The 22,020-nt window shown below is 44.1% G+C and overlaps 1 protein-coding gene across 1 annotated transcript in view; it reads left to right on the top strand.

Moving 5' to 3' along the window:
- Nucleotides 1–21,757, top strand: part of SV2C (synaptic vesicle glycoprotein 2C) — a gene marked incomplete at both ends in the record, with an annotated part of 159,575 nt that extends 137,818 nt beyond the window's left edge. Inside the window, 3 exons of the mRNA XM_080804288.1 lie at nucleotides 798–1,001; nucleotides 1,475–1,634; nucleotides 21,574–21,757. Coding sequence (XP_080660414.1) covers nucleotides 798–1,001; nucleotides 1,475–1,634; nucleotides 21,574–21,757 — 548 coding nt within the window. The remainder of the gene's footprint in view (nucleotides 1–797; nucleotides 1,002–1,474; nucleotides 1,635–21,573) is intronic.
- Nucleotides 21,758–22,020: the final 263 nt, after the last annotated feature.

Genomic DNA, 22,020 nt, shown 5'->3' with positions numbered 1-22,020 from the left:
CCAGTGCTGCCTTCTTGGTGTTCAGACAGAAAGCAGCTCTGCCCAGCTCCCAGTGAGAGCGGAATCAGGTGTCCTCAGGTTTTTTTAAACAGTGCTTTCACGGCCTTCTAACCCATTCAACCTCAGAAGACCAGCTTTTTAGGCACGTTTTGATCAATAAGGGACAATAACGGTTTTGATTCCCGCTGCCTTTTAGCAGAACCCACCATTCCTTTGCACCTCTCCTTGGATAGATCCAAGTTCAAGGGGAAAAAAAAAACCCAAAACAGTGAATGCCAGTGATCTTCCAATAAGGGCAACTCTTACTCCTTTGTGCATTCCTCCACTTTGACCTCAACTTCTACATTCAGCCTTATGGGTCCAACAAAAGGCTATCCTTCTCTTTGCCCCAGAGTCCCATAAAATAGCAATGATAAGGCTGATTCATCTACATTTTGAAACAACTTGTTTTTGTAGTTGTGGTATGGAAGCTATTAGTTCTATAATAATAGTACTTATGTAACATAATAATTAGAACAAAGTAACATTATAAAGGAGTAAGCAAGTAATATAATTAGCTAATGGCCAACCAGAAAAAAATCAGAGGATAACTAGACTCTAATGTATTCTTTTATTCAACAAACCTCTCCTTCATTCTGCTACTTTATAATGTGAGGTTCTAGAGCAGACCCTGTGCGTTGGCCAGGACCTGAAGCCCTCAAGTTTACAATACCGTGTTTCTTTTCTGAATTCTTGACTGGCTTTCTTTGACTGGGGCACAACTGTAAAGAGCCTGATGAATGTTTTTGTGTCCACAGATTTTGAACCATATAAATTCATTGATAGCGAATTTCAAAACTGCTCATTTTCTCACAACAAGACGGGATGCCAGATTACCTTCGATGATGACTATAGTGCCTACTGGATTTATTTTGTCAACTTCCTGGGGACATTGGCAGTATTGCCAGGGAACATCGTGTCTGCTCTCCTGATGGACAGAATCGGGCGCTTAACGATGCTGGGTATGTGCTTGGTTTTATGTAAAATAAAAGAGTTGCCCTTGCCATCTCCGGGGAGCCTGGTTCCCACTGTACTCCCTGCCCCCTGAGGGATTTGCATCCCACAGAGATGAGGAGAAATCCCTTAAGACCCTTCATTAGGACTAAATCTCAGCAAAAATTATGTCTAATTACATTTCATTTGAGCAGCTTCCATGAATTAACAGACTGAAGAACTAATTATGTGTGACTGATGTATATTCTTCCACTTAAGTAGCTGAGTAATTGATGATGTGCATTTCCTGCTTGCTGTGTTCAGAAGGCAGTTGGAGAGGCAAACCTTTATACAGGTGAGCCTACCTGTGCCTGAGCTGTTGGAGTCCAGACCACAGCCTCCCTGTGGGATTCAGGTTTGCTGAGAGATGACAAGGACCCAAGGATTATTCTCTTCTAAGATGGCAGGAAACATGGCACCCTTTTGTCTTCGTCGTTGGCAGGTGGCTCCATGGTACTTTCGGGGATCAGCTGTTTCTTCCTCTGGTTGGGCAGCAGTGAGTCTATGATGGTAGGCGTGCTGTGTCTGTATAACGGATTGACCATCTCGGCCTGGAACTCTCTCGATGTGGTCACTGTGGAACTGTACCCCACAGACCGCAGGTATGTTGAAACAGGCCTTAGCAAGAGGTGCTCTGAGCTCCTTGGGACCCCTGAGAAGTCATAGAAAAATAAGCCAAATTGTCATTTCCCAAAGGACGTGAAAATCCAAAAAAAAACCCAAAAACCTGGTTTATGAGGTCATAGTTTTCACTCATACATTTTAAAAAGAAAATGTCAGGGAATGTAGTTGCTAGTAGGAATAAGTAATTGGGCAGTGAAACTAGTGAAGGAATTTACTTGTGTCCATGACTTCGTTTGTTGGCTGACAGTATGAGTAGCCCATACTGAAGTCGTGAGGGGAAGCATTTGGACCACATTTTCAGCTCTTGGACCACATTTTCACTAGCTAATCAGTCCTGAGAGGACTCTTAGTTTCCTTTGTAAGTGTCTGCATGAGCTCTGTATTAAGCAACCACAGAGAAGTCTCTACACCATATCTCTTGACCTTCCTGGGAAGGTCAAGGCCCAAATGTATTGGGAAAGCCCAACACATTTCCAGTTATAACAACAACAACAACAACAACAACAAGGATTGCTATTAGAAGAAAGTTATGCATCAGTCCCAATGTGGAGATAAAGACTTTGCATCTTATATCAGAGAATGGACAAAAAGTTGGAGTTTTGGGGTCAAGCTGTAGCAGCTGAATAATTAAAATAATAAAAGCCCTGTTTTTCCATTTGACATGAGCAAAGACCAATGGCCTTTGCCTTCTTTTATTTTGTGTATACTTTGTCACCATGGAAACCCTCTCTGCTGAAGGATGGGGTCAGTATCTTCTGAACTTTGAAATGGAGGAGGGATTTTTCTAAGACTCTGCAGAAACATTTGGGATGAGAATTTTCAATAACATCTATTACTGAGCTTATAAGAATGTTATCGAAACTATATACCCATCTCCCACAGAACATCTCAAACTCTGATAATTGTGTGCTTATCAAATGTTCTACTAGGCCCTCAGTAACCTCCTGTTGAGTATTTAGGCTCTGAAAGGAACCATATCCTCCAAATACAGCATCTCCTTTATTCATTCAACAAACACTAATTCTCTTTTGTGAGCAAGCTCCTGGGGTAGATGCCACAGGCCTTGGGATGAGGGTGCTGCCAAAAAGAAAGGAAGAAAAGGAAAGGAAAGGAAAGGGGAAAAAAAAGAAAAGAAAAGGAGGGAAGGAGGGAGGGGAGGGAGAAAGAGAAAGGAAAGGAAAGATTAAGACTATGCAGTATCCAATGAGCATTATTTTATCAACCTTCTTCCTGCAAATAGGGCCCAGATGTGGATTAAACTATACATTTAAAATAAACCCCTTAAAGGGGTGCCTGGGTGGCTCAGTTGTTAAACATCTGCCTTCAGCTCAGGTCATGATCCCAGGGTTCTGGGATCGAACCCTGCATGGAACCCCTCATTGGGCTCCCTGCTTGGCGGGAAGTAGGCTTCCCACTCTGCCTGATTGTGTTCCCTCTCTCACTGTCTCTATCTGACAAAATCTTTAAAAAAAAATTTAATAAAATAAAATATACCCCTTAATGTTAAAGCAAGGCTATGGCATAGCCGGATACCTTTTTCTTATCCATGTAAGGGTTTGATACTACTTTAGATGAATCAGCTGCTTATCCCTCTACCAGAATGGATGGAAGGATGAATATTCTTCTATGGCAAAATCTGACTTAAAAAACAAAAACAAAAAAACCAAAAAACAAAAAACAATGAGTTGGGCAGTTTCCTCCAATGAGAAACATGGGCATGCTGTAATTCTGTTGTTAAAATCTGATATAATTCCAATGACAGAATTTGTTGTAAAAACAGAAATTGCTATTTGTGTTTCCTTGGGTCCTCTGAGAAGCAGAGGATAGGACAGAACTAAACATGTATAGATTTTAGTAGGAGACATGGCTGTGTGAGAGAAAACGGGGTTGGAGGAGAAGTCTGGGCATGCTACAGGGAAGCCTGGGCCCGAGGGAAGGAGTGAGGAAGGACAGTAGGGGGGACTGCCCCCACCTCCTCTGGCAGTCTCAGGAGGGTTTGGCAAGACTCTGGGGGAATAGAGCTGGGGGGCAGGGTGACAGCATCTGCTTCCAACAAGTCCTGTGTGTCCCAGGAACCGACCAGCAGTAGTACTCCTAACATGTTCAGTTATTGGAGCCCCAAAATGTGGGGATGAATTTCTGAGCTCAGCAGCTGGGGCAGCGACTTGGATGTCTGCAAGGTGTGTTTTTACTGCAGCCACAGCTCTGCTGGTGGACATTCTGCAACTCTTACACAGGTGTGAGTAGATAACATGCAGGAAGTCAGTTTCCTCCGTGATGGAGAGGTAACTGGTCCTCCAGAGCATTTCTGCCAGGGCCCTGGTGGGAGAGCCAGTCCCATCTCCTCTGTCATAGGCAAAAACTTGTTCTCCCATGTCTGCCATGTTCCCCTGGGCCACAGGAGTCTCCATGGATCTCTGGCTTAGCTCTTAGAGGAAAACCCCAGCGGTGCTGAGTTCAGGCATTCTATGGCCTCTTCTCCCCATGAAAGCAGAAAAGGATACATCTCAACAGGAAGTCTGACTAGAGGCTGTGATATTTCATATCAAACTTTAGCACTGCCAACTCCTTGCCCAGTTTCTGGAATCTCCTTAATGATCAGAATAAGACACTCTGATCCCAGGCCCTGAGCTTAAAAAAAAAAAAAAAAAAAAAGTAACTTAGGGAGCCAGTTAACAGCCAGCTCCTATCAAAATCCCAATTGGGCACCAGGGTGGCTCAGTTGGTTGAGCATCCAACTCTTGATCTGAGCCCAGGTCTTGATCTCAGGGTGGTGAGTTCAAGCCCCACATTGGGCTCCATGCTGATTTTTGTTAAAAACAAAAATCCCAATCAAAATGATTCTATTTGGGGAACATAATGTAAGGTATAGTCTAAGCACTATGACAGTTGAAATCTACATTTGTCAAACACGTTATAGATTTTACTTTTTATGTTATGCTTTTGACTTTTACTGGGGGCTACATTTGCCTTTACTGTGAAAACCCCAAGGAGGACAGGATACCATGCATTACAGTGCACACTTCCCTCTGTGCAGAGGCTGCCCCCCAATATGCAGGGAGCTCTAGGGCCCCCTTCTGTGAAGTTGCTCTGTCCCTTCCTTTCATGTCATAAAAATAGGTAATTCTTCACATTTCATTCTCTGTTATGCAGGAAGGAGGCCTGTCTCTGCTAAATCTGCATGGTCTGGCTATTTACTTTGTTCCTTCTCATTCTGATTTACTGTCTTTTATTCCTATTATATTAATATTTTTTTTTGTTTTTTATATGCTACCCTAAATTTTTTCCTAGAGAGGCAGGAAAGTTCAAGATTAAAAGTATACATATTGAATAGCACTTTCCTGTGCTTAAAAAATGAAACCAAAAAAAGCTATAAGCACTTTTTGTAAATGAAAGCTCTGTTTTTCTATTGAAAGGATAATATTGCTCAATATTATACTTCTGGCCATGAGGTGTGGAGGGTTTTCTTAATCTTCTATAATTCACAGCAAACACCAGCTGAATGTCCTTCAATTTAACTCAGTTCTGACACTATTTGCTTGGTGACAGCATCAGATGCCACCGGTTAAGAGCTCAGTTCCCACAAGATTGTCCCCATTGCAGATGCCAAGCACAAATCAGGTTATCACCTGCACTTCTGACCCACTGGCCATAAATTGGAGTTCTTATGACCCTTCCTTGAGTTTGATCATTTGGTTGGCTCATAGAACTCAAGGGAATATTTATTTACATTTACCAACTTTTTATAAGAAGATACAGAAAGAGGGGCACCTGGGTGGCTCAGTGGGTTAAAGCCTCTGCCTTCGGCTCAGGTCATGGTCTCAGGGTCCTGGGATCGGGCCCCGCATCGGGCTCTCTGCTGAGCAGGGAGCCTGCTTCCTCCTCTCTCTCTCTGCCTGCCTCTCTGCCTGCTTGTGATCTGTCTGTCAAATAAATGAATAAAATTAAAAAAAAAAAAAAAGAAGATACAGAAAGAGCCAGGAAGAGCCAGATGGAAGAGATGCAGAGGTGAGGTATGAGGGGAGGACGAGGAGATTCCATGCTCCTCCAGCTGCAGGACCTCCCAGTACTTCCAGTGTTGACCAATCTGGAAGCTCAGCATCTTGTGCAAGATTTTTTTATAGTCCACCCGGCCATCCCTCTCACTCCTTCTCAGTTCCAACCCTCTAATCACTTGCTTCTTTTAGGTCAGCCCCCTCCTGAGGCTTTCTAGGCAGCCCCCAAGTCACCTCATTAGCATAAACTCAGGCACCATGAGAAGGGTGCCTTATGAATAACTGAAGGCGTGCCTCTCACTCACGTTTTAGGAGGTGAGAACCAGGACAGAGACCACATGTATTTCTTAGACCATACCTTTCTACTGTGTCAATGTCACTATAATTCTTCTAGCCTCAAAAGCTCAGCATCAGAGTAAACATAACATAATGATTGCCTGATGACATTTCAGTTTTTCTCCCAGGTTAGAAAGATCATGGACAGTAATGGCACCTGATAATTTGAGGGGCACAGAAGGGGGTAGAAGGACCCTCACAAACACACATTTTAGTAGAGTCATTATAAGATGCAATTTGTTTATGGAGATGTGAGGGAATCCATTTTTTGGATAAAGTTTGAGGAGTATATTCTTTGATACTCTCTCACACCAAATAGATGGTGTCTTTTCCAACACCAACCAATTCTCCAATTCTGACTTTACGTGGAGCTGGTATCAGATCCTGCAAGTTAAAGAGCTCAGTCACACAAAACTGCCTCTATTTCAGATGCACTCTGCAAACGGGGTACCCAGGCAACTCACACTTCTGCCCAGCCAACTACAGATTTGTGACTTTCCACAACCCCAAAGAGGTTGGATTGTGTTTACTAGACAAAGAAGTACCTAGGGTGAGGCACAGAAGAGTCTGAAGTGCATGAGCCTCTGTTCCCGTGCAGTTAGGGCACACCACCACCCGCCTTCCATGGGAGTGCACTCACCAGTCTGCAAGCTCTCCAGATTTATAGAGGTTTCATCATGTAGCCATGATCAATTAAACCCTTGGTCATTGATGACTTAATTTAATCTCCAGCACCTCTCCCCTCCCTAGAAGTTGGGGATTGGGTGGGAGGTTGAAATTTTAACTCTCTCTTCTCATGGTGGGTTATTTCCAGAGACCAGCCCCCATCAAGAAGCTATCTAGGAGCCCCTCAAATTAAAGCAGAAATGATATGAAGTTTTCTGTTATTATGCAGAAAAGCTGAGGTTTTAAAGACTGATACAACTCGGTCTTACCTGGAGCAGGTGAGGGCAGAATTACTGCTCAGGGAATTCTGAAAACATGTACCACTTGTTCAGAAGGTGGGAATCTAGCAATCACAATGTTTTTCCCTATAGATGAGGTGTTGTTTCCTTTGGCTGCTTTCAAGATTTTTTTCTTGGTCTTGGCGTAGATTTCTTTGGCTTATTATATTTGAGGTTTACTGGGCTTCTTGGATCTGTAGGTTTGTGTCTCTTGACAAATTTGCAAGGTTTTCAGCCATTACATATTTGAATATTTTTCTCTTCTTCTGTCTGAACTCGAGTGACATGAGTATTAGACATTTTGTGATCGTCCCAAAGGTCCTTGATGCTTGGTTAATTTGTTTTTAGTCTATTTGCTGTTTCTATTCTTGGAAACTTTCTATTATTCTCTTCCAGTTCACTAATTATTTCCACTGACTCCTCCATTCTGCTGTTGAGCCCAATCACTAAGCTTTTTTCTATTTTTTCTATATGTTTTCTATATTTTATGTGTTTCAAGTGTGTTCATGATTGCTTATTGAAACATTATTATCATGACTGCCTGAGAATCTTTATCAGATAATGCTAACAGCTCTTATCTCTGGGTTGGCCTCTCTTAATTGTTGTTTTCTCAGTCTGTTTGATATCTTTCCAGTTGTTTTTAGGATGACTGATAGTCAATTGAAAAGCTATTTTCCTTGTAAACCTTTAGTTTCTGGACACCTGTCTGTGGGGAGAAACGGGTGCACTGCTTTATTATTGCCAGGTGGAGGTAGATGTCCAGTGTCCCACTCTACTGACACCCAAGAGGCTGGGTATCTTCATTATTGCTGGCCAGCAGTAGGAGTCCAGGCTCCCCTCATGATCATGATATGATGGAGGGAAAGAAGGAAGAAGGGAAGGAGCTCATTATTGGCCAGCAAGGGTGAAAGTCCCAGCTCCCTTCTTAGCCATCTCTAATACCTCTTCGGTGACAATATGGAGTCACCTCATCACAGTTTTGTGAGGGTGGAAGTCAAGGCTCTCTCCTAGGCTTTTGGGAGCTGGTGGGTCTAGCAGTTGGGCTATAATTTTTCTTATGTTCATCTGGAGGAGAGAGATTATTATCTAAACATTCTCTGTCTGTCTTGTCTGCCCCATCCTGGTCCTTTGGCTGAGAGAACAGGGTTCGTTGAGGCTTTTTAAATAATCTGTAGCTGGGGGTATTTCCACATTGCCATCTTCAGTCCTGAGTCTGAGATCGATGCAGCAAAAGAAAATGCAGGCAACTCCCCACTCCCAAGGTCCCTAGCTCCACTGCCTTTTTTCTGTCTTTCAGAGTTGTCTTATGTTTGCTTTTTAATATCTAGTATCTTTAGCTATGGTTAGTAGGAATGCTCATGAAAGTATGACTGCTCCACCGTATGAATTTTAATATTGTTCACTTACTTACTTAACCTTTTCTTTTCTTTTTTTGAGTGCCTGTGATACAATCATGAATAAGCCATTTGTGGTCATTACTCTCACAGAGCTTGTGTCAAGTGAACATCAGGTACAATAGAATGATGTCAGTGTCATTGTGAGGGAAGTACATGGTGTTGTGAAAGCAGAGAAGAGGGCTTCTTGAAGGAACTGACATCTGACATCTGAGCTGAGACTGGAAAAAAAAGTAGATGATAGTTGGGCAAAGAGATGGAGAAGGAACATTTCAGTCAGACGACATACGAAATACTATCTGAAAACCTCTGGAGGTAAAAGAGTCAACAGAGGTAAGCAAGGAACAAATCAGGAAGGAGCTTGTAAATTGCATCATCCTAAGGGTGATGGGGAGCCTTGAAATGTTTTAAGAAGAAGAGAGACAAGATCAGGCAAGGTCTGGTTTACTCTGGTGCCCAGAAAGGAGGCAGGAGGACTGGTTAGGATGCTATATACAGTAATATGAACTAGAAAAATGTGGGTAGGAAAGGAGCAAAATCAACATTCAGCATGTTCACGATATTTAGAGATACAATAAACAAAACTTATGGTAAGTTAGATGGTGGGGTAAGGAAAGGGATCATCAGAGATGATTCCAGTTTCTTCTTGTGTAGTTGAGGGGATGGTGATGGTCATTTTGAGACTGGGACACAGGAGGGAGAGAGACAGTTTGGGCTGGGGTCAGGAAGATAATGAGCTGCCATTGTGGACGTGTTGGGTTTTCATGTGAATGTAACATTGTCTGATAGGCATTTGGATAATTTTGTTTGGATGGCAGAAAGACACCTGAGCTGGGGATAGAGTGTTCATTCACTAATTCTTTAAACAGATGATTTTGGAATATGTTATCATGTGGCAGGAATTATTCTGGTTCTTGAGGTAGAGCAGTGAACAAAACAGACAGAAAACCCTGGCTTGATAGAGCTTATGTTCTACTTGGGAAAAGACAGTCAATAAATTGTTAAGTAAAGTAGTTATATCAAATGGTCCTAAATGCTAGAGAGAAAAATAAAGCCACATATGGGCATAGAGGGCATCGGGGTCTGGGGAATTATAATTGTTAACAGGATGGTCTAAGAATAGGCAACTATAAAAGGCGAAATTTGAGCAAAGATGCAGGAAGATACTTGGGAAGAGAACATTCCCAGCAGCAGCAAGAGTGAGTGCAAACGTCTTAAGCTGTAAGTGTAGGAGACCAGTGGGAGGAAGGGCAAAGAAGCTTGTCACATTGGAGCAGCCTGAGCAAAATGGACGGTAAGAGGCAATATGTCAGAGTAGACATGAAGGACTTCAAACTTTATGAAAGTCCGTGGGAAGGTTTGGAGCCAAGTAACGACATGATCTCATGTATGTTTAAAAGGAGAACTGGCTTTTGTGTTTGATATATGCCACAGATGTTGGGGCACCTGGGTGGCTCCATTGGTTAAGCAACTGCCTTTGGTTCAGGAGTCCCAAGATGGAGTCCCGCTCAGCAGGGAGTCTTTTTCTCCCTCTGCCCCTCCCCCTCTCATGCTGTCTCTCTCTCTCTCTCTCATTGTCTCTCAAGTAAATAAGTAAAATCTTTAAAAAAATATACTACAGAAGATCTGAGGTGGAATCAGGGAGAGTAATTAGGAGTGCACTATAACAATTCTGGCAGGATATAGTAGTGCCAATGGACGTGGTAAGAATTGGTTAGATTCTACAAATAAGTTGAAGACCAACAGGTATTGCTGAAAGATTGGATGTGAGGTATGGGGGCTAGGTGGTGGGGGGAGAACTCAGAATGATCTCAGGGGTTTTGACCAGAGCTGCTGAAATGCTGGGAGTGCCTTGGCTGAAATAGGGAAGACTGTGTAAGAAGGAAGTTAAGGAGGAAGTATCAGGAGCTCAGTTTTGTTTCTCTTAAGTCTGAGATGCTATGGAATATCCAAATGGAGATGTCAACTAGGCAGTTGCATGTATGAGACCAGAATTCAGAGAAAGGCCTGGGTGTGAGGTAAAATTTGAGCCCTTTCAGGGTACAGATAAATTTTAAAGTCTTGATGTCAGATGACACCATCAAAGGACAGTGTGTAGGTAGAGAAGAGGGGAGCTTTGAGGACTTAGTCCGGAGACAAGGGAGAATTCAGAGGTCCAGCTGATGAGAAGTCAGGAAGAAAGATTGAGAAGGAGCTAGGAGTGAGATAAAGAGAAAAGGCATAAGTTAGGTCCTGGGAGCACAGTGAAGAAAGTGGTTCAGGAGGCAGTGATCAGGCGTGATAGATGCTGGTGATGGAACAAAAAGATGAGGGGAATTGATGACTCAAATTGGGGTTATGGCAGCAACCAAATTACCAGCGTGACAGTAAAAATAGGGTTCTGCTTACTAGTATCACAGCAAAAGCCCAGTGGCCAGACTGCCATCCACACAACAAGTGATCCTGAGGGAAGCTCTGGATTGACCTACCTTGAGGTTTAGTGGACTTCTGCTCCCCAGACAGGGCTGAATCCACAGGTGGGAGAGAAATGACCCCATGTGTAGAGACAAGAGGACCTTCGGGACAGTCAATGAGTGTACACATGTGCATGTTTGAAGACAAGCAGCCATCCCTTTGTTCTTCTTCCTTCTTGTGACATCACTCTTCTGGCTCCTGGGCTGGTGACAGTATGTGGACTATAGGATTAGAGAGGCCTGGCGGGTAGTGCAAGGCAAAGGAAACAGAAAACAGAGGCCTACAGAAGAATGTGTCTGAGAGGGCAAAGGGACTCTTTTGGGGGTAAATCTGTCAAGGTAAGCGAATCCAGAGTCACCAGAGCAGGTAATAGTAGAGGCCACAGGATTAGTATACAGGCTAGAAGATAGGGAGGGGTTTAGTGGGCTGGAAATCAGGCCAGGAGAATAGAGAACAAAAATCCAGCCTGTCCACATGTGGTCAAGGAGGTAAGAAGGAAGAGGCATCATTGCCTTGCAAAAATGAGGCCTGATACCAAGGAAAGGCTGTGTAAGTTAGAATTCTCTGTACGCTCTATGCTTAGTACAATAGGACAATAATAGTGCAGCTGATTCTCACTCATGTTCATTGGACTGACTCTTGCCCAGGGCCAGAGTGAGCTCAGATACAGGCAGGGCATCAGAACTCACTGCATGGGTCTTGGAGGAGAGGAAGGTGCCTCTCTGTTCTCATACTCACCCTGGCTGACTACCTCCATCTGATCTTCTCTCTTCATCCCAACTCTGCACTGACAGCTGGGGATCCTTGCAGAGGCTGGCTTCCCAACAGCCCCGAGCATCTACCACAGTGACTGGGGCTCAGTGGTCCACGCAGCATGCGTCTTCCTCCAACTCAATTCAGAAGCGTGACCTTGAAGGAAAGAGTAGTACTTGCAGATCTGCAGGGATCCCTGCTGGGAACTGGGAATGGTGGAAAAAGCAAACGGAGTTGAGCATGTGTCCATGAGGCTGGGAAGTCAGGACAGCTTTGAAAGCATGATAAGGGAAGAAATGGAGAGCAGAGCAAAATAATAGATCTTTGGAGTGTGAGCATTACTGAAAATACAAGTTGCTGTATAGTATTTTGACAGCTTCTAATCATCCCTACATGCATCAGCCCCTGTCCTGTGTCAAAAATAAGCAGGGATCCCATTATCTGTAATGGAAACAATGGGCAACTGATGAGAGATTCTTCTAGTAGGTGGGAAATAGGACAGCAGCACTGTGCCGGAGATAGAACAGATTTTCCCAGCTTGCAGAAATCTAAAAGGGGGCCCCACCCACTGAACAGATTGGTCCAGGGGAGTTTCCTTTTTCTACCATTTCTCCACACCCAAGTGCTGTCACCATCTAAACTGTCTCAGTCCTTCTTGGACTGGGAGATGCCAACACCAGATCCTATCCATTTATTGAGTTCAGTCAGGGCTAGTTGGAGTCCAGTCCCTGTGTTCTAACAGTGGAAAAAAAAGAATGACTTTTCCCTCATCTCTTCGAATCTTCAAAGAGTAAGCAATATGTAATGATAGGTTGACCTGGATTTACCTAGGATTTGTTAACCCCATCCTTTTGCTCCCTTTTTTTCCTCCCCTCCTTGGTTAAGGTTTTAGACCACCTGCAAATCCTAAACATAGCCACATGATGTAAGAGACGCATGCACCGGGTCATTGAGGTTCTCAGTTCCGGCCTGTTATTCTGTGTCCTGATGGTGACTTCCTGCTGCCACCCTGTGGGGGTGACAGAGCTCCACTGCTAACACTGCCTGTGTCCCTACAGCCCAGTAGCCGCTGTGACCCTTTCTCTGTGGAACTCGGGGCAAGGAGCTCCCACCTTGTAAATGGTGAAACCTAAGCTGTCCCTGAGACAGCAGGTCTGTGTCCTGGGTATTCGTCCAGCAATGTGCTCCTGCCTTCCATGGCCACCAACCCCCCGCCTTTCTTCCCCCTTGCACATAGGTTCAGACATGACCTCAGAAAGCATTTGAGAGTCAAACTCTGATTGTTCCCACCTGCTATTCCCTGCTCATCCTGGGCAGCTGCTGCTGTCACCCAGTGCCGTGGGATGCTCCTTTTCCTCCGTGAGCGAAACCAAAGCATCCTCCCAGAATTCTACCACCCGAAGCCTCTCTCCATGAGGACTGTGTGTGTTGAGACAGAGTAGTTCCCCATCCCTTCCCCAGGCTCAATCCTGAAGGTCTTTAATCATGGATCTCATAGTGACTAGCTGTGTGACCTCAGGGAGACCACTCAGCAAAACTGTGTCTCATTGGTTTCAGATACAAAATGACGACATCCTACATCTGTGGTTATGAAGATGAAGACCTCATTTAATTTTTTTGAAGATTTTGAGATGAAATATTCTTTCAACTCTCTTGTCTAACTTTTCTATCATTTCTACCTTTATAGACCTTGTCATTGTATTATATACGTCTCCGTTTTATGCGACCTGAGTCATTCTGGCCATTCAGGCAATGTCAGACCCTTTTTGTCTCTGGCAGTGAGAAGTGGAGTGTGAGGGGGTGGGAAGTGGACGTGTCTGTCACCCACCACCTCTCTCCAAGGTGGTGTGTTACAATGGCAGCAAATTCTACCAAATGTGTGCAGACGGGCACAGAAACGGTCCTACAGCCGGTTCTTGACCCCAGGGAACGCCATCTCTCTGCCTTTGGGGACTAAACAAGCCCTCACAGGAAAGGGCTATGGGACCATCATGACTGACATCCGACAGCAGGACCATCAGCATTGGGCTGGTCAGGCCTTTAAGTGTTCAGGTATAGGACCAGTGGGCTCTAGAACCTGAAGTCTCAGCACTAGAACCTGAAGTCTCATTCCACCCGTTTGAGCTTGCTGGGCTGGGAGGATGCTTGCTTATCCATGGTGCTACAAGGGCAGAACATTCTTTCCAGTCAACTGCATATCAACCACTCCTATCATCAGTGAAACATTGTCTCTGTGTGCATTAACAGACTTTCTCATGCAGATTTCTAAAATGATGTGTAAAGCCCTAAATAACTTTCTCTGGCCTGATAATTCCTCATTAACATGTTTTAAATTCTAGAGTGTAGAACCACTTCTCTTTGTACTGAAGTACTTTTAAAGCAAATTACTACCAGGACATGTAATGATAGAATGGTAGTGTGTATGTTTGTTTAGTATCTGTTTCCCACTAGAATGTGAGCTCCTTCAGGACAGGATTTCGTTTTCTGTATTTATTAGCATAGCCCTAGGTGAATGGGAGAAAGGGAAGAGAAAGGGATGCCTTTTAAATTCTCCTGGTTATGGACAGTTTTTCCTCCTCATGTGGGATCTAGCAATGCACTCGTCCTCCCGCATTTGGTAAGCTAGTTAGGCCTGTTGTGAGTGAGAGGCATTCCTCTTGCCTTCCCTCTGGCTGCCCTCTGCACCCCTTTCCACTTCTGCAAGCCAGAGCCTGTGACCTTACAATGCTTCAGCCTTCAGCTCCCCCTTGGCCACACAGCACTGCCTACTGGAAACCCTCCTCCTCTTTGCTTCACCTGTCTCCATCAGTAGTCAAGTGGAGGCCTGGCATGGCCAGAGAATAGCTTAGATCAGTCCTTTAGGCTTTCTGGAGCTTGGTTTCCTCATCTGAAAAATGGAGGTGAGTCAGGCTCGGTGCCAAGGATTTAGGTCATCTCATTTAGCCATATGTGATCATCACTCCAAGCCTATAAGAGTAGGGAGCCTTACTCTACTTTCTAGAGAGGAAAATGAGGCACAAAGAGGGGAAGAAACTTGCCTGGGTCACCGAGGCTCAAACCCAGCTCTGTGACTCCTCAGCGCTGCTCTCAGCGCAGACCTACCTACCCGTCTTCTAGCCGGTCTGGGTGGAGCTCTGGGAATTGGCTTCTAAGAAGCTCACCTGGTAATGGGATATCCAGTCATGTCCACAAATGCTGGCCTTGGATGAACTCCAAGTGGCTTCCCAGTGCTTGCTTTCATTCCATCATTATCTACTCTGGCCCAGGCATTCAAGGACTTCCTACCTAGCCTCATCCGATACAAGGGAAGACACAGAAACTTCCATTATGGCCTGATGGTGAATATTTGCATATCGACAGCACAAGCAATAGGAAAACCCTTGGTGGGGGTGAGGATGGGAGGGAGGTGGAGGGCTACTTTGGGCCCAAGGATTGCTCTTGGCTCACACACACAAAAAAAGTCCTTCTCTGCTTGTATGTACGGCAAGGCCTGCTTACAATGCTCTAGGCGCCATCTTCCCAGATTAGGGAGGACACATGAAGACCACACACATATACACACTACTTACTTGGAGGAGACAAACTTTCTCTTTCTTTGACGCTCAAGAAAGTGATTGAATTCAGTTTTTTCTGACTTAAGAATGTGAAGTTAGAGTTCTATCCTCTGAACCAGCAAGAGGATAGACTGGAATCCATAAGTAAACATGGCCTGACTAAGGCCCATTAGGATGCCCTTTACAGAAATCTGCTTCTAGCCTATTTTGAAGATGTCAGGAAATTCCTTAGTTCCTTCCACAAATAACTTAATGTGTCACTGTCCCTATCCTAAATGGGCACCGATGAATGAATGGAAAGTCTCTCCAGTTCTGCCCTAAAGATTAGGCTGAATCCAGACAGGCGAACCCTGAGCTTGTACAAGCCGGTTCGTAGTGGGGGAGCGGGAAGAAGGAACTCCTTGAGCAGGGAGAACCTCCATGGTTGTCCAGAGTTCAGCCTGCACAGCGACTACATAAGAGTTGGAAGTGAAAGAAATGATTCAGGTTCCATGAGAAACGGATTGCCTCTGGGAGAAATGAGCTGTGAAAAGTAGCGTAAAGAAGAGAGCAGGAGCAGGGACGGGGAAGAAAAGAGATTGGATGAAGCCTTTGCCCTGGATTCTTCTCCTGGGGGGTCCCACTCCCCCGCCCCCGACCCCAATCATATCATAAACATTTTCCCTCACCTGTGTTACACTGCCTGATATTTCCTAATGAACATATCCAAGAGAATGAGGTCTCGAACGTGAAGGTGTTCATTGTAATAGCATTCATGTTCCCTCAGTTTGGAAAGCTCCTAACTATTCCAATGGTATGGTTACAGATATAATGGTTATATGCCTCATCATTTCATTTTTGACAAAACATAAACAACATGGAATGGTTTTATTAATGATTGGGGGAAAAGCAGGAACAAAACTGTATAAATCCTGTGCTTTGTAAAAATAAGGATATGACTGGAAGCACATTAAAGGGAATTCAGAAATGAAAACTATGTTTTTGGAGGGGTAGAATGGATGTTTTGCTTTTGTAATTTCATTTAGCATAGAATAGTAAATCCAGATCAATTAAAAAATGCAGTTATCTCTGGAAGAATCCAGGGTCCTCAGCCCTGGATACACCTTAGGGGCATGCAGCAACGTGTTCTAATAACCATGCAGGTGATAGTATGAAGCCAGCTCTGAGCAGCCCTGGGTGAGACTCTGGTCACACAGGGCCATGCACCCTAGTTCTGCCAGATTGCTCTTCTGACCCCACATTAAAACTGCTAAGGAAAGGGGCGCCTGGGTGGCTCAGTTGTTAAGTGTCTGCCTTTGGCTCAGGTCATGATCCCAGAGTCCTGGGATCGAGGTCCGCATTGGCTCCCTGCTTGGCCAGGAAGCCTGCTTCTCTCTTCTGCTCCCCCTGCTTGTGTTCCCTCTCTCGCTGTCTTTCTGTCAAATAAATATAATGTTAAGACCAAATAAAACAGCTGAGGGAGTGGGACACTTATCTGGGGGGAAGGCACGCCCTTTGTTGTGTAAGAAGCCTTTGTGGGGGTGTCTAAGACAGACTGGGGTACCACGGAGCTAAGTTAGAGACATAGGAGGGTGTTTGGAGAGTCAGAGAACACCTTTGTGCACATTCCGTCCTTCACCTGGTGAACTCCTCTTGCTCCTTCAAGATGAATACTCTTCTCATCCCTCCCCTCTGAGAAGTCTTCCCTCAGTGTCCCCACCCCACCCAGAGATCACCTCTGATCCCCTGCACCCCTATAGTGCCCTGTGGCTAGCTGTACTATTGTCCTAAGCATGTTGTGTTATCAATGATCTTTTTGTATCTATCGTAATGCAAAAGGGGACTTTGTCATATTAATTTTGGGCTCGCTGGTGCCTAACGTAGTGTGTGGCACATAAAGCTTAATGATCATTAAATGAATAAATACACAGAAGAATGTATAAATTAGGATTATATTAAGGACCATTTTGCTTCTTAGGCAAATATTCAAGGGGTTTCTAGTGCTCTTTGCATTGCAGTCCAGTAGCTCAGATGGATTCAGTGGTGAAATAGCTTTTTTAGATAAACCTGAGAAACGTGCCATCATTTGTAATGCTATTTCCATGAGAAAAAATGAAATTCATTTTGTGCTTTCAAGAGTCAACTTCTGGATGAATCCCTAGCTCACAAGTTACAGTAGTTCCTCCTTATCTGAGGTATCCTTCACACAGTTTTGGTGACTCATGTCCCCCTCCAGTCTAGAAGCAGATGACCCTCCCCTGACACAGGGTCAGAAGGTCAGTGGTAGCATAATAGCATGTCCCAGCGCCTGCATCACTCACCTCACGTCATCTCCTCATGTAGGCATTTCCTTGTTTTATGCCATCACAAGAAGTGTGAGTGAGGACAGGGGTGCCTGACTGGCTCAGTCGGGGGAAGTGTGGGATTCTTAATCTCAGGGTCAGCTTTGTGAGTTCAGGCCCCACATTGGGTGTAGAGATTACTTAAATTCTTTAAAAAAAAAAAAAAGAAGAAGAAGAAGAAGAAGAGTGAGCTCAGTATAATATTTTGAGAGAAAGAGAGACCACACTCACCTAACTTTTATTATCGTATATTATTATAATTGTTCTAGTTTATTGTTAGTTATTGTTAATCTGAGCCTAAATTTAGAAAGTAAACTTTAGCAAAGGTACACATATATAGGAAAAACATGTATATATAGGGCTCGGGACTATCTCTAGTTTCAGGTGTCACTGGGGGTGTTGGAACATCTTGCCTGCAGATGAGACAGGGCTACAATAGTGCCAATTTAAGAACTGCCTGTACCTGCCAACACGCTCCTTGCTGAGCCCTTAGTATTTCTTTTCTTCTTCTACCAATGAAAATACAAATGAAAACAAGAAATTTTCAACTTCTACAAATGATCTAAGTTGTCCGGAAAATGTTACTTCTAAAAGTTTAAGCAGAGGGAATGTTTCCATTTTACCCCTTAGAAGGTAAATTCCATGAGCTGAGTCTGGATCTCCCACATTTCAGGCCTTTTCAAAATGAGCATCTAATTTATTTTCCTGATTTCAGCAGTCAATGGGACAGATCCTTCAGCCAGTGTTGGAAACCATGGCTCCCAGTGGCATGGCGCCCACCATGTGCCGCCTGGCCTACAAGCTACTATTATTGAGCATCCCTTGCTCCTCCCAGGAGCCCCATAAAACCCACAGCTGACCTGCACTGAAGTCAGAAAAGCGAAATTTAAGAAAGAGGCCAGATGTGAGAGCAAAACTTTCCTCACTCTATCCAGGATGGTGCCAGCGGTTTCCTTTTCCCAGCCTCTAATCCAAGCTAAAAATGATATAAATGAACTGGAACCCACTCCATTGGGAAGGCCCTGGATAAACCACAGTCAGTCCAGCCTCAGGAGGGATGCTCTGGTGGCCACACCCCCAGCAGCAGAGTGAGCAGCTCTCTGCACTAGTCCTGGGTTCTCACACAGAGGGGGTTAGTGGTACATGACAAGGCCACCGTGATAAAATGTGGAACAGAGCTGCCGGAGTCCCAGGGTACTGTTTGGGGAAAGCATTTCCATGTAAAAGAGTTAAATAGGTTGAGCAAGAATTGAAAACAAAGGATTCTGGCTGGAGAGATAGGGGAACGAGGGATGGAGTTCACAGAAAGATCACAGATCAGTTCATTCTTTCTTCTTGATACTTGTTGGTTAAGAGAAGGCATGGAACATCTTTGGTCTGAAAAAAAAATTCAGTAGCTTATCCTGCTATTGAGAAGTTAGCAAGTCAAATGCTGAGCTCTGCAAACTCTGAGCTCCCCACCCTCAAAGGACTTAATGAGCATGGGGTGACTTGTACTTTGTGTGTCTCTAGAAGTTCATGGCTTTCGGTTAAGTAAGAGCAAGGGAATAAATGAACTCAAAGTTTATTTACTTTATAAACAGACAACCAGCAAGGGAGAGCTACTTTGAGAATGATTTTGGTAACATAGCTGTGTGTCTGATGCATGGGAAACCGTACCCTGCAGCTCACAAGTATTTGAAAAAATTATTTATTTATCCAAGGAAAGGATGGTCACATTTTCTTGAATGCCAGTGCTAACTTAAGGGGGCTATATGCTTTGTATCCATACCAAATTTTCGTGTAAGAAACTGCCTCTACTTGGTAAATGAAGATGGAGAGTCATAGAATATAAAGATTTGATCGTTTGGGGTTTTTTTTGAAGCTTCAGATACCAAATGCTCCCAATATGTGTCTCTTCAATGAAGCTGTCCAGAAATCTCAGAAAGTTGTCCATACCATAAGAAGACAGCCACACGTGTTTTATACACTGTTCAGAGTTACGGCTTGGGAAAATACAGTTATTTTAACCCAGCTGTAAACTCTGCTTGGGTCATTCTGCAGTTTCAGCATCAAGAGACTTCTTCCTATGGAAGAATGTTTTCCTCTTATCAGCACCGTACACACTAGCCATTTTTCCCACACCGATACAGTTTATCTTATTACCAGAAGATGTATTTGGTAATTTATGAGCCTAGAAACTGGAAACTAAAATGTGGTTTAAAAAAAGCGAAGGAGGTCAGTCTGAAAGGCTACCTACTATAGGACTCCAACCATCTGACATTCTGGAAAAGGCAGAATTAGAGACAGTAAAAATATCAGTGGTGGCTGGAGTTACTGTGGAAAGAGGAGAAATAAATAGGGGGAGCCCAGGGGATTTTAGGGCACTGAAACTATGACTCTTATGATACTGTAACGGTAGATACATGGCATTATACATTTATCAAAGCCCACAGGATACAAAACACAGAATGAACCCTGACATAGTAACTTGAGTTAATAACAATGTACTAATCCTGGTTCATCAATTGTAAACCCATTTACCACACTGACATGTTAAAAATAGAGGTGCAGGGTGAAGGGGTATATGGGAACTCTCTTTGCTTTTCACTCAGTTTTTTCAAAAACCTAAAACTACTTGAAAAAAGTGTTAACAAACAAACCGAGTTCAGCCTCATGGCCTGTCTGTGAGGTGGGGAAGGTGGTGGAGGATGACGTCATTCTCCTGAAGTCTTCCGCGGTCCCCAGCATGTATCCTCCAGCAATGTCATTTGAAAATAACTCTCAGTATATTAAGTCTTACCTTTCTAGTGGTCGTTGCTATTACTAGTCTCTTTATTTAAAAGCAAACCAAAAAGAAGCAGCTTATAAAATTAGCTTACACTCTTCTCAAGAAGTTCCTGTTTTTCTGTCTGAGATTGTGTTACACCCCTTCCACATTCCACACAGTTGGTAATTTTGCCACACTGCCAAGACCTGCTTAGTCTACCTTCTAGGTGTCTTGGCCAGAAAGAAAGTTGGCACTTGCTACCTCCTTTTAGGTCTGTTCTGACCAGTCACTGGCCCTGGACAAAATCACAGGCTGAGTTCTATAGGAACTCAGCATAATCCTCTCTGTGGTATGGGAAGGGGGGGACGGGTAGATAATAACCACGATGAATATCCATCCTCTGTAGAAAATGGCATTAGGAACAGCTCAGATAGTGATGAGTAGTTGTGAGTTGTCGAAGGAAACCCAACACTTAACCCATTTTCAAATCAAAGAAAGAGGTGTACTAGATGCTGCATTTTATAGCATATAAAATGCACTTCCCTCTGGAGGGGAAAAAATGTGTCCAACAATGATCTTGTGTTCAATTTGCCTTGAACACAGATATATCCAGTGACAGACAGAAAAGTGAACTGACATAGAGGCCAAGGAAATTCATATTATGTCATGATGTCTGTGGTGTCAGTACCCTCATGAACAAAATTAAATTTCCTACCTACAAGTGCAGAGTAGAATCACGATCAAATGCCAGCAGAAGGAGCAAGATCTTCTCTACTCTAGGCTGACAATCTGATTCTCCCCTATAATATTTTCCTGGACGTGATTTTCCACACAGAACTCTGATGAGAATGGAAAGAGTGCCGTTAGCTCACAGTGGGCCACCAAGTTCAGAGTTTAGTGTCTGCTTGCCACCAAAACACGTGTGAAGACAGCATGATAATTCACCTCTATGGCACCCAAAAGATGAGCAATACAAGCCAGTCATCTGATTTTCTCTGAAAATTCCATGACTTTAGCTACTTAGAAACTTACATGTTAACGAAGCTCTGAGGAAGGAGGGAGGGGGAAAAAATGAAAGAAATATATGATCCTGTATTCTAATTTACCTCTGGAAGAGAGAAGAGACTTTTCACCCTGGAATGTTCTTCCTTTCTGTTCACGATAAAGTGGAACTTCTGGGCAGAATAAGAATCAGTCGAGGTGAGGAAAAAATCAACAGAGGGCTGAAGGGACAGTACCAACAGCTGAGGTTCTCTACCTCCAGACCGGCTAGCCCGCATTTCATTACTTGCCTTAATGAGACACAACACTCTTCAAGAAGGCAATCCTTGGAAAATACCACCTAGGACATTTGTGTCTAAGGTTGCATCTGGGAAGTCGCTTTGTCAACCCTGTCTTGTGTCTCTTCCCCTTGCAGGGCGACAGGCTTTGGCTTCTTGAATGCCCTGTGCAAAGCAGCGGCCGTCCTTGGAAACTTAATATTCGGCTCTCTGGTCAGCTTCACCAAGTCGATCCCCATCCTGCTGGCCTCCACTGTGCTGGTGTGTGGAGGACTGGTGGGCCTGCGCCTGCCGGACACACGAACCCAGGTCCTGATGTAACGGGGAACAAGCCATCCGTATACTGCATCTCTTTCTCCCGCCCTGTGTCAACCCTCCGGACTGACTCAAGGCTTCAGATTTTTTCAGATCTCAAAAGGTGGTAAAAGATCGGAACACTAACTCTTACTGTGACTGAAATGTAGCTGCGTACCGTCCTGCCCCTTAGATGTGAGTTTGCAGTGTTTTTCATGCCTTGTTACCTTTCCTAACTGGGATGCTCCCAGCTCCCAAGTCTCAGTCTGTGGAAGCATTTTTTTAAGCGT

The sequence above is a fragment of the Martes martes genome, assembly GCF_963455335.1.
Source record: "Martes martes genome assembly, chromosome: 5".
NCBI lineage: Eukaryota > Metazoa > Chordata > Mammalia > Carnivora > Mustelidae > Martes > Martes martes.
The sequence above is the reverse complement of the archived record's forward strand: the minus strand, read 5'-3'. Positions and strand labels throughout refer to the sequence as shown.